Consider the following 12,711-nt stretch of genomic DNA (forward strand, 5'->3'; position numbering starts at 1 on the left):
CTCATTAATGATGCAAAGATCATCACCAGAGGCTCAGCAATCTCCTCCCTTGCTTCCCTCAGTAGCCTGGGATACATCCCGTATGATCCCTGTGACTTATCCAACATGATGCTTTCCAAAAGCTCCAGCACATCCTCTTCCTTAATATCTACATGCTCAAGCTTTTCAGCACGCGGCAAGTCATCCCTACAATTGCCAAGATCCTTTTCCATAGTAAATACTGAAGCAAAGTATCCATTAAGAACCTCTGCTGTTTCCTCCGGTTCCATACACACTTTTCCACTGTCACACTTGATTGGTCGTATTCTCTGACATCTTATCCTCTTGCTCTTCACATACTTGCAGAATGCCTTGAGGTTTTCCTTAATCTTGTCTGCCAAGGCCTTCGCATGGCTCCTTCTGGCTCTCCTAATTTCATTCTTAAGCTCCTTCCTGCTAGCCTTATAATCTTCCAGATCTCTAACATTATCTAGTTCTTTGAATCTTTCATAAGCTCTTCTTTTCTTCTTGACTAGATTTACTACAGCCTTTCTACACCACAGTTCCTGTACCCTACCATCCTTTCCATCTCATTGGAACGTACATACGCAGAACCCCACGCAAATATCCCCTGAACGTTTGCCACATTTCTTCCGTACGTTTCCCTGAGAACATCTGTTTCCAATTTATGCTTCCAAGTTCCTGCCTGATAGCCTCATATTTCCCCTTACTCCAATTAAACATTTCCCTAACTTCTCTGTTCCTAACACTCTCCAATGCTATGGAAACAGAGATAGAATTGTGATCACTATCTGCAAAATGCTCTCCCACTGAGAGACCTGACACCTGACCAGGTTCATTTCCCAATACCAGATCAAGTACAGCCTCTCCTCTTGTGGGCTTATCTACATATTGTGTCAAGAAACCTTCCTGAACACACCTAACAAACTACACCCCATTCAAAACCCTCACTCTATAGAGATGCCAATCAATATTTGGGAAATTAAAATCTCCCACCACAACAATCCTGTTATTATTATTCCTTTCCAGAATCTGTCTCCCTATCTGCTCCTTGATGTCCCTGTTACTATTGGGTGGTCTATAAAAAACACCCAGTAGAGTTATTGACCCCCTCCTATTCCTAACTTCCACCCAGAGGCGTCATAGACAACCTCTCCATGACTTCCTCCATTTCTGCAGCCATGACACTATTTCTGATCAACAGTGCGACCCTCCCTCCCTGTCCTTTCTGAAACATCTAAAGCCTGGCGCTTGAAGTAGCCATCTCTGCCCTTGCACAATCCAAGTCTCTGTAATGGCCACAACATCATAGCTCCAAGTGCTGATCCACGCTCTAAGCTCATCCGCTTTATTCATAATACTCCTCGCATTAAAATAGACACATCTCAAACCTTCGGTCTGAGTGGGTCCTTTCTCTATCACCTGCCTACCCTCCCTTTCGCATTGTCTCCATACTTTCTCTATTTGTGAGCCAACCTCCCTTTCCTGCATCACTTCAGTTCGGTTCCCACCCCCACAGCAACTCTACTTTAAACTCTCCCTAATAGTCTTAGCAAACCTCCCCTATATTTGTGTATTATTCATTTGTTTTGTAATTGTATGCCTTTGCACTGTACAGCTGCCACAAAAAAAAATCCATCATATAAATCAGTGATAATAAACCTGTTTCTGATTCTGACTGTCTGTCACTCTACAGATGATGCCTAACCTGCTGAGTGTTTCCAGAATTATCTGTACTTATCTTGGAATTCTATCTTCCATAACTTGTTTGTCATATATGATTGGCATTCTTTTTGAAAAAGTCAGAACTATGGTTCTTCTGACTGAGGTAGAGACATTTTTATGGAGACATGGATTGAAGTGAGAATGGAAAGGTGTCAGATCTTCTTTTTTACCTGAGCTCCTGAGGCAGGCATCCTTTCTGTCAACGAAGCAAAGGATGAGCTTCTATGTTTCGTGTAGTTGTTCTTTATCTCCCTAATCTGTGTAAATAAGTAGAAGGACAGAGTCATTTTTAGCTACTTTGTATGCATTGTAACATTTCCCCACTACATCCTGATGTTACAGTAAAATACTTTGCTCAAGTCAAAACACGGGGAAAACTTAAGTATTTCACCCTCAAGTGCCCAGAAGGATCAGCTAGAAAAATGGGCTGAAAATTGGCAGAAGGAATTTAATGCAAGGGTTTGCACTCGGTACGACCAACCGGGATAGGTCTTACACAGTGACGACACACACAAAATGTGTTTTGTGGGCCAGGCAGCATCTATGGAAAGAAGCACAGTCGACATTTCGGGCCGAAACCCTTCAGCAGGACTGGAGAGAAAATGCTGAAGAGTAGGTTTGAAAGGTGGGGGGAGGGGAGAAAGAAACGCCAGGCAATAGGTGAAACTGGGAGAGGGAGGGGTGAAGCAGAGAGCTAGAAAGTTGATTGGTGAAAGAGACAGAAGGCCATGGAAAAAAGCAGAAAAGGGAGGGGAAAGGAGCACCAGAGGGAGGTGATGGACAAGCTAGGAGATAACATGAGAAATGAACAAGGGGATGGGAAATGGTGAAGGGGGAAGGGAAGTTTGAGAAATCGATGATTATGCCATCGGGTTGGAGGCTACCCAAATGGAATATAAGGTGTTCTTCCTCCAACCTAAGGGTGGTCTTATCATGACAGTGGAGGAGGCCATGATGGACATATCAGAATGGGATTGGGAAGTGGAATTAAAATTGGTGGCTACTGGGAGATTCCGCTTGTTCTGGCAGATGGATCATAGATGCTCAGCGAAACAGTCACCAAATCAATGTTGGGTCTCACAGATATACAAGAGGCCACACTGGAACCACCGAACACAGTATATGACCTCAGTAGACTCACAGGTGAAGTGTTGCCTCACCTGGAAGGACTGTTTGGGGCCCTGAATTGTAGTGAGAGAGGAGGTGTAGGGGCAGGTGTAGCACTTGTTCTGCTTTCAAGGGTAAGTGGCAGGAGGGAGATCAGTGGGGAGGGACGAATGGATAAGGGAGTCGCATACAGAGCGATCCCTGCGGAAAGCAGAAAGTGGGGGGGGGGTAGGGAAAGATGTGTTTGGCGCTGGAGTCCAGTTTGAGGTGTCAGAAATTTCAGAGAATTATGTGCTGGGCGCGGAGGCTGGTGGGGTGGTAGGTGAGGACAAGAGGAACCCTATCCCTGGTAGTGTGGTAGGAGGATGGGGTAAGAACAGATATGTGTGAAATGGAAGAGATGCGGTTGAGGGCAGCGTTGATGGTGGAGGAAGGGAAGCCCCTTTCTTTGAAAAAGGAGGACATCTTCTTCGTTCAGCTAGAGGTGGCAGAAGTTTCAGAGAACTATGTGCTGCACGCAGAGGCTGGTGGGGTGGTAGGTGAGGACAAGAGGAACCACCAAACACATCTTTCAGATGCTTCTTAAATGTTGCAGGAGTAACTACGTCCACCACCCCCTTGGGCAGTACAGTATGTCCCAGATTTCAACCACCCTCTAGCTGGATCCTCAGAATCCCTTCCACAACTTCTATAAACCGATGCCCTCTTCAATGGGGGATAAGGTTTGTAAGATCACCTGATCTTCCCTCTCCTAGGCCTCGAGCTTTTCTCCTGGCTCCCTGGCCCTCCGGCCCTCCTTTTGATTATTTATGGAAGTAATAGAAAGTAAATTTTGCTTTTCTGCAATTTTTTATGTCTTCTCTACAACTCAACAGCAATATTTAAAGTCAATCCATAGCTTAATAGAGCCTATGACATGGTCTCACGCATCACCCATCTTTTGCTCAAAGCCTCACAATTTTTGGTTATCTTAACCTCAGATATAAAATCATCAATTGAACAAGCATATTTTATTGTTCATAGAAAACAGTTCCAAACTTCTACAACCCCTTCTGTGAATTAATTTTACTTACAGTATTTGACCACTTCCCCAACTTTTAGACTCTCCTATCTGTAGAGATTATTTCTCTCTATATAATGCATCAGTTCCTCTTAAATCTTCTAAATTCCAATTATTTCATCAGACTTCAATGGAGGTGTTCAGTAGAATTTCCTACCTTATTGAGTTGTATGGTGAATGAAGATGGGTAAAGTTATGGCTCTGCCAACATTACCAACGTTCCTAGGATAAGGAACGGCTCCCCTCCAAATACCCCACAAACCATCATCTTCCTGAAACCCCAAGACCCCACTATCAGTAACTGCAAGACTGACAGGCTCATCATTGTGGTGCTTAGTGTTCTCTCTTTCCACTGCAGGAATTAAAAAGCTGTCATTAAGTTGGGTTTTGTAAAGTGTCAACCTTGCTCAGGACAGAGGTTATGTAACTATGTACAGTATACTGTACTTACTGATGCAGGCAGATCGCATTTCGATCATTCCATAATGGACTTGATAATCAACGCAGTTTCCTCCCAGTCACATTTATCAATATTATGATGACCAACAACTTTTCCCGCTGTGCAGCATTAAGACACTTAGTAGTGAGTTATAACTTTATTTCCATAAAAAGTGCATTAGCAGTGAGTATCATGGTTTAATGAAGGCACAAACCATAGCTATAACACCACATCCTCCAGAGTTTTGAAGGGCATAGTGCACCATTACCTCTTTGCAGTGTACTTTTTGCTCATAGATCAGCTTTCGCACGGGAGTACAATAGATCAACCAGAAGTCAATTGCAGCCATTAATTGTCTGTTAAAATATTATCTCACATCTGTTGTGCCATTGATTCTTCCATATCCACAAATCTATTTTGTCGCTGAATCACTCAGCCCCCTTCTTTCTTTAAATCAACATTACCCATCTCACTTTTAGTCCCATATCTCAATAGGGCAAAATAATATAAACCTGTTAACATGTTACATAAACATGGCTTATTTCCAGACTTATGAAGTTGAGATGGAGAAATAATTGAACTAATCCATTAGCAAATCGGTAAATTGGCCTATTCACCTGTACTAAGGTACAGTGAAAAACCTCTCTTACATACTGTTCATACAGATCGTTTCATTATAACAGTGCACAGAGATAGTAGAAAGGAAAACAATAACAACACAGAATAAAATGTTGCATTATCAGAAAAAGTTCAATGCTGGTAGATGAAAAGGTGCAAGTTCAAAACCATATAGACTGCAAGGTCAAAAGTTGTTCTTATCGTACTAGGGAACCATTCAATAATCTTCTACGAGCAGGTAGAGGCTGTCCTAGGCCCAGACAGTCCGTGCTTTCAGGCTTTTGTAGCTTCTGATCGGTGGGAGAGGGGAGAAGAGAGAAATCCCGGGTGGGAAGTGTCTTTGATTATGCTAGCTTCTTTACCGAGGATGCAAGAATTGTAGACAGATTCCATGTGGAGGAGGCTGGTAGCTGTGATGTGTCCACAACTCTACAGTTTCTTGCCTTCACAGGCAGAGCAGTTGTAATACCAAGTCATGATGCATCCGGGTGGGAGGCTTCCTATGGTGCGGGATAAATATTGTGGAATCGCAGAACTGGTGAAAATACTGGAAACATTATGGTAACAATATCAACAACAAAATACTCCACAGAAGTGAAGAAAGAGCTGAACAAACATGACCTGCAAGGACCTCCCACAGGCTCAGCTCACCCTAAGGCTTTGTACAAAAAACAGTGTACTCAAAAAAACAATGAAGGGAGGGAGGAGAAGATGGCGGCGCGACGCAGCGCGCAGCAGCCACTCCGGTGAATGATATCTGTTATCTGTCAAGTAGGGTGCCGTGCACAATCCTGATTTGATGGAGACAGACATGAGAGAATGGAGGAACATCTGGTGAAACTTCTGAAATGCCTGTTTCGCTGCCGCTGCTACTGTGCAATCCAGAATCTCTGGAGGAGAAGGCCCAGAGACCTTGGCTTTCCTTGTTGCTCGGCGGCCGGGGCAGGTCAAAGCGCTTGGCAGAGATGGTGCTCGGTGCTTGGTGTTGGAGGGCTGGTTGGAAACTCAAAGCTTTTGGACAGACTCAAAGTCGGCTGCGGTCGGGTGCTGCCAATGCATCGGCAAGTTTGTGCCGCTTCCGTTTGCGTGAGATGATGGGCTATCGGGACTTGAGACTTTTTTTTTACCGTGCCCAAGGTCTGCTCTTTATCAAATTACGGTATGTCCTGTGTTTCTGTGATATCTTTCTAGAGGAACATTGTATCATTTTTTAATGCATGCATCTCCAAATGACAAAAACGAGGACTGTGTGTCCTCATAATCTAATCTAATCTACTCAGGAAGGGTCCCAGCCTGAAACGTCGATTGTTTATTCATTTCAATAGATGCTGCCTGACCTGTTGAGTTCCTCCAGCATTTTGTCTGTGTACTTCGATAATTGTCTTTCTCCTAAGCACTTGAAGAATTGTGTAGTGTTTTAGCCATTCTGTTGTAGGAAAGATGTCATTGAACGATGCAGAAAAGATTTATAAACGATATTTCCTGCACTTGGGAGCCTAAGTTACAAGGAGACGTTGCATAGACTAGGACTTTGTTCCCTGGAATGTAGGAGAATGTAGGTGACCTGATAGAGGTACATAAGATCATGAGCTGCATAGACAGGCTGAAAGTACCTAGTCTTTCTCCCAGGGATGGGGTGCTAAAAACAAGAGGTCATCAGCTTTAGATGAGAAGCATAGGATCTAAATGGGTCATCAGGGGCACTTTCCTTAAGCAGAAGGTGTTGTGTGTTTGGAATGAGCAGCCAGAAGTATTGGTTGAAGCGAGCATATAAACGAAATATAAAATAATCTACATGGATAGGATAGGTTTAGAGTGCCAAGAGTCAAATGCGGGCAAATGGGAAACATGATCAGTATGGACAGGTTGAGCTAAGTTGTTCCATGCCATATGATTCTATGACTCCATGATGCACAGTTATAATTGCAAAGTTGGAAATGGTGTCTCCTATCTACATGCACAGCAAGCACCCACACATGGTAATCTGCTGCTCTGGTATTCTTTGAGGGATCCGTACAGTCCAGGATATTGGAGGATTTCTCTGGAAACAATATCACATAATTCTCTTATTGACATGTCCATCAGCACTACACAGAAATGGTTCTTGAACTTACAGCTGACACATACTGTCTAATACCAGAGGACATGGATTTAAGGGATGAGAGGCAGTACATTAAAGGGAGACGTCCAGACAATTTTTTAAAAATTATTTACACAGGGAGCAACGGGCTCCTGGAATGTGCTGCCTGCCAGGGCTTGCAGTGAAGGCAAATATGATTTTTGTTTTTGGAAATAAAATTAGTTTATTATTATATGTCATCACAAGGTACAGTGAAGAACTTGTTTTGCCTGTTATCCATACTGATAATTTCATTACAACAGTGGATTGAGGTAGCACAAGGAAAACAATAACAGAATGCAGAATAAAATAATGCAGTTACAGAAAAAAAAAGTGCAGTGCAGGCAGATAGTAAGTTGTAAAGCTATAACGAGGTAGATAGCAAGTATAAAGATGTTTAAGCGACTCTTAGCTAGGCATATGAATGTGCAGACAATGGAAGGATATGATCCTTGTGTATGCAAAAGTGATCAATTTTGTTATGTGTTTAATTACTAATTAAATGTTTAATTGTGCCATCTTCCTAGACCTACACTCATCTCTGCAGCACCTGGATAGTAAAGACACCTACATTATACTCCATGATTCTAAACATGCATTATCTTCTCAAACTGGCTAATAAATTATAAGCTTAGGTCAGTAATGAAATGTCATTTGGACTAACATGGTAGCCTTTAACATACAGTATAATCCTACTATAAAAAAATCAGTGTATGTAAGTTACTTGTACATTATGTTTATAGGATTGCTTTTATATTTATTGTGTTTTTTATGCTTATTACGTTTTTTTATGCTGCATCAGATCAGGAGTAACAATCCTCCTTTCATGATGATAAAGCAAATATATAAATGGTCAATTTTTAATGCATCATCAAAGTCAGGACCAAAACTTATTGCCCATCCATAACTAGTGAAGATGTTGCTGAACTGCATCATCACAGAGGCACCTGCAGTAGGGTGCTATCACAGGGTTAATGCAGAATATTAGCCCCTACAATCCTCGACATGATGCTGAGTTACATAAATTGAGATAGCAGACATGGGCCTCTCAGCTGACCCTAGCCTAAGGCTCAGTCGGTTGCCATTCTTGTAAATCATCATTATCCTATGACTTTCGGTAAATAGGAAGGGAAGATTTCTTTTGGCTGAGAGATCAGCAAAAGAGCTAAGGTTTAAGGAAACCCACAACAGGGAAAGAGGAAAGTTGAGGGGGAAAAAATAAAATCTTTTCTTCAAAAACTGTCATAAGGGCACGGTTGGGAACGGACCCAAGTGCAAGACGCAGACACTGAGGTAACAGGGACAGGACCAGGATTCAGGGCGATGGCAAGGACATGAACAGGAAAACCAGGAACCTGGAACAGGGCTGGACAAAAGAGCTAGGAGCCTGGGCTTGGACTCCAAGCCAGAGACTGGACAAGGACCCAGTATTTGGGTCTTGCCTCTGGCTCGGACCCCAGAACGAGGCAAGGACGAGGCTTGGCAGGCAGGCAGGACGAGGCAGAAATCTACAGGCTCGAAGCTTGAGGCTAGAGGCTAGAGACTTGGCTTGGCTTGGCAAGAGGCTAGAGACTTGGCTTGGCTTGGCTTGGCAGGAGGCTGGAGGCAGGAGACTTGAAGTGAGGCGCGAGGCTGGAGGCAGGAGACTTGAGGCGAGGCGAGGCAGGAGGCTGGAGGCAGGAGACTTGAGGCGAGGCGGGAGGCTGGAGGCAGGAGACTTGAGGCGAGGCGAGGCGGGAGGCAGGAGACTTGAGGCGAGGTGAGGCGGGAGGCTGGAGGCTGGAGACTTGAGACTTGAGACTTGGCTCCTCCTGGGTAGGGTGCGGATCACCATCCGACAGAGGCAAGGGACAGGAAGGGACAGAACCAACCCCAGGTAACGGCAAGACGGCCTGGCTTACCTGGGCGGAGGCAAGGGACAGGAAGGGACAGAACCAACCCCAGGTAACGGCAAGACAGCCTGGCTTACCCGGGTGGAGGTAAGGGACAGGAAGGGAGCTAGGTACAGGGTGGCTCCAGGACAAGACTGCAAGACAAGGCAAGGCTTCTGGCAATGCAAGGCGAGACAGAACTTCAGGCGAGGCGAGAGTTACCGGCAAGACAAGGCAGGGCTTCAGGCGAGGAAACAGAAGGCAGAGGAAGAGATCCAAGGAGTAAGGACAAGAACAATCCAGCAACCACACCCTGGTCTCTGGAGGTATTTATGCAGCCAGACCCAACTAGCATCAGCTGCCTCAATTAACTGACCAATCTATTGGAGTTTTTCGAGGAGGTTACCAGGAAAGTGGATGAAGGGAAGGCAGTGGATATTGTCTACATGGATTTCAGTAAGGCCTTTGACAAGGTCCCGCATGGGAGGTTAGTTAGGAAAATTCAGTCACTAGGTATACATGGAGAGGTGGTAAATTGGATTAGACATTGGCTCAATGGAAGAAGCCTAAGAGTGGTTGTAGAGAATTGCTTCTCTGAGTGGAGGCCTGTGACTAGTGGTGTGACACAGGGATCAGTGATGGGTCCATTGTTATTTGTCATCTATATCAATGATCTAGCTGATAATGTGGTAAATTGGATCAGCAAGTTTGCTGATGATACAAAGATTGGAGGTGTAGTAGACAGGGAGGAAGGTTTTCAGAGCCTGCAGAGGGACTTGGACCAGCTGGAAAAATGGGCTGAAAAATGGCAGATGCAGACAAGTGTGAGGTATTGCACGTTGGAAGGACAAACCAAGGTAGAACATACAGGGTTAATGGTAAGGCACTGAGGAGTGCAGTAGAACAGAGGGATCTGGGAATACAGATACAAAATTCCCTAAAAGTGGCGTCACAAGTAAATAGGGTCGTAAAGAGAGCTTTTGGTACATTGGCCTTTATTAATCAAAGTATTGAGTATAAGAGCTGGAATATTATGATGAGGTTGTATAAGGCATTGGTGAGGCCGAATCTGGAGTATTGTGTTCAGTTTTGGTCACCAAATTACAGAAAGGATATAAATAAGGTTGAAAGAGTGCAGAGAAGGTTTACAAGGATGTTGCCAGGACTTGAGGAACTCAGTTACAGAGAAAGGTTGAATAGATTAGGACTTTATTCCCTGGAGCGTAGAAGAATAAGGGGAGATTTGATAGAGGTATATAAAATTATGATGGGTATAGATAGAGCGAATGCAAGCAGGCTTTTTCCACTGAGGCAAGGGGAGAAAAAAACCAGAGGACATGGGTTTAGAGTGAGGGGGGGAAAAGTTTAAAGGGAACATTAGCAGGGGCTTCTTCACACAGAGAGTGGTGGGAGTATGGAATGAGCTGCCAGATGAGGTGGTAAATGCGGGTTCTTTTTTAACATTTAAGAATAAATTGGACAGATACATGGATGGGAGGTGTGTGGAGGGATATGGTCCGTGTGCAGGTCAGTGGGACTAGGCATAAAATGGTTCGGCACAGCCAAGAAGGGCCAAAAGGCCTGTTTCTGTGCTGTAGTTCCTATGGTTCTAAGAACAGAAACAGGGTAGATAGGAAAACCTGGAGCAAGAGTTGCTGGACTGGACCGTGAACTGGAATATGGACTTCTCGGACCGGACACCGGACTATGGCAAAAACTACTGGTGGCCTGGAACTTTGTATCAAAAAGAAGGTGTTGAAGACAGAAATCCACTTCAACTAAAATGCCCATCTAAACTAATCCATTGTGCCTGTGCATAGCCTAAATCCCTCTAAACTTCCTATCCATGAGAAAAAAACACACCAAATGGCCTCCTTGGGTGCTTTTGATAGCATTTTTGATTTGTAAACAAAGATAAAGCAAGCCAGCTCCATTTTTTTGTCATCCCACAATAATCTAGCTGTGGGTTCATTACAGTGATTATGTTTCTTTTATTGGAGTGCAGGACATTCATCCCAAAAATCATCTTTCTTAATGGGACAAAATTAGTACAGCCAGCACTGAATTCAACCCTAAACTCAGTTAAAGAAAGATACCATTGTACACTAACAGTCTGGAGTCTTCCATAATCCACATCAGGTATCCTTTCCAGTCTTGAATGAACCTTTTCAACACACGTGTTGTGAGTCTGCTTCTTTTGAACTACACAGCCAGCAAACATAGGGCATACTCTCTGAATAAGACCTGCCCATTTACAATAGAGACAGGAAAGAATTTCTGCCTCAGGATGTTATATCCCAGGGGCATGTGGATAATCACACATTAAGTACATTTGACTGAGATTGAGTGTCTTTGATGCACCACAGGGATTTTTAGTGAAATGGGATTTTGGGTCGTAGAGGTATTGAGTACAGTAATACAGGATGGAAACAGACCCTTCTGCTCAACTTATCAATACTAACCCTGGTGCCCAGCAGAACTAGTTCAATTTACTTGTTTTTTGACCATATCCTTATGAAGCTTTTCCGGGTTTAACTAACCAGGGATGGCCCAGGACAATGGGAGCTTGAGGAGAGTCAATAACATAAAGGGTTAACTGTTCATCATGGTTGTCGGATAAACTGAGACTCACCAGGGACATGGCATGGGTGATGTTAGCCAGTCTCTGACTGTTCAAGGCTTTGGCCACCAATGGTGACTGGAGAGCAGACGTGGGTAATCCCCACTGGGCAGCCAAGCCAGAATCGATAAAACACCCCTCTGCACCAGAATCGACCAAGACGGAGACTGCTTGCCGTTGGACGTCCCACTCCATAGAAGCAGGTATGAGAGTGAGTGGTATCGAGGAGGGCTGGACAGGGGTCACGCTCGCCAGTACTCCTCGTCCTACTGGTGAACACTTGGCTTTTATTGGGCAGGTGGAGATGAGGTGGTCTGGTTGACCACAGTACAGACAGGAACGGGTGCTGATTCTCCTTTGTCTTTCAATCGGCATCAGGTGGGTACAGTCAACCTTCATAGCTTCCGGCTCTGGAATGGGAACTGTAGATGGGTGCAAACAGCAGGGCAATGTAGACTGACGAGGAGCTTGGAACTCACCCAGTACACCTAGGGACCCTCTGGAACCGCTCCCTCTGCAGCGCTGCTGAAAGCGAACATCAATACGGATGGCCAAGTCTACCAGGGCTTCAGAGGTGGCAGGAAGGTCCTGAGTGACCAGTTCATCTTTGATGTCTTCGGAGAGGCCGTTCAGAAAAGTGTTGTACTGTGCCTCCGAGTTCCAGCCATTGGAGGTGGCTAGGATCCGGAACTCTATGGCGTAACCTGACACAGATCTGCACCCCTGGTGCATGTGCAGCATTTCACAGGCAGCCTCTCTCCCACGTTTGGAGTGATCAAGCACTTTTCTCATCTCCTGAGAAAGTAACTGAAAACTGATGCAGAAAGCGGAGCCTGCCTCCCATACGGCTATTCCCCATTCCCTTGCCCGACCGGACAGTTGGGTGATGACATAGGCCACCTTGGCTCGATCAGTTTGAAATGTTGTCGGTTGTAATTCAACAATGAGGGTGCACTGGGAAAGAAAAGGGCGGCAGGTACCTGGCTCACCTGAGCGCTTTTCTGGAGGAGGCAGACGGGGCTCTTGGACGGGAGGAGCATGTGAGGACATGGAGGGCAGGGTGGAAGATGCAGTCACAGAATGTTGATGGGCGCTCTGGAACAACTGGAGTGACTGAGTCTGGGCCACAGGATCGGCTACATTGGCAGAAAG

General features: G+C 44.8%; 1 protein-coding gene across 4 annotated transcripts in view; it reads right to left on the minus strand.

Annotated features, from left to right (window-relative positions):
- stpg2 (sperm-tail PG-rich repeat containing 2) overlaps positions 1-12,711 on the minus strand; it is a 500,779-nt gene that overhangs the window by 322,599 nt on the left and 165,469 nt on the right. For all 4 annotated transcript variants that reach the window (XM_072254779.1, XM_072254775.1, XM_072254776.1 and 1 more), the window contains one exon: positions 1,896-1,982. In XM_072254779.1, coding sequence (XP_072110880.1) covers positions 1,896-1,982 — 87 coding nt within the window. The remainder of the gene's footprint in view (positions 1-1,895; positions 1,983-12,711) is intronic.

Source organism: Mobula birostris, chromosome 4, assembly GCF_030028105.1.
Source record: "Mobula birostris isolate sMobBir1 chromosome 4, sMobBir1.hap1, whole genome shotgun sequence".
Taxonomy (NCBI): Eukaryota; Metazoa; Chordata; class Chondrichthyes; order Myliobatiformes; family Myliobatidae; genus Mobula; species Mobula birostris.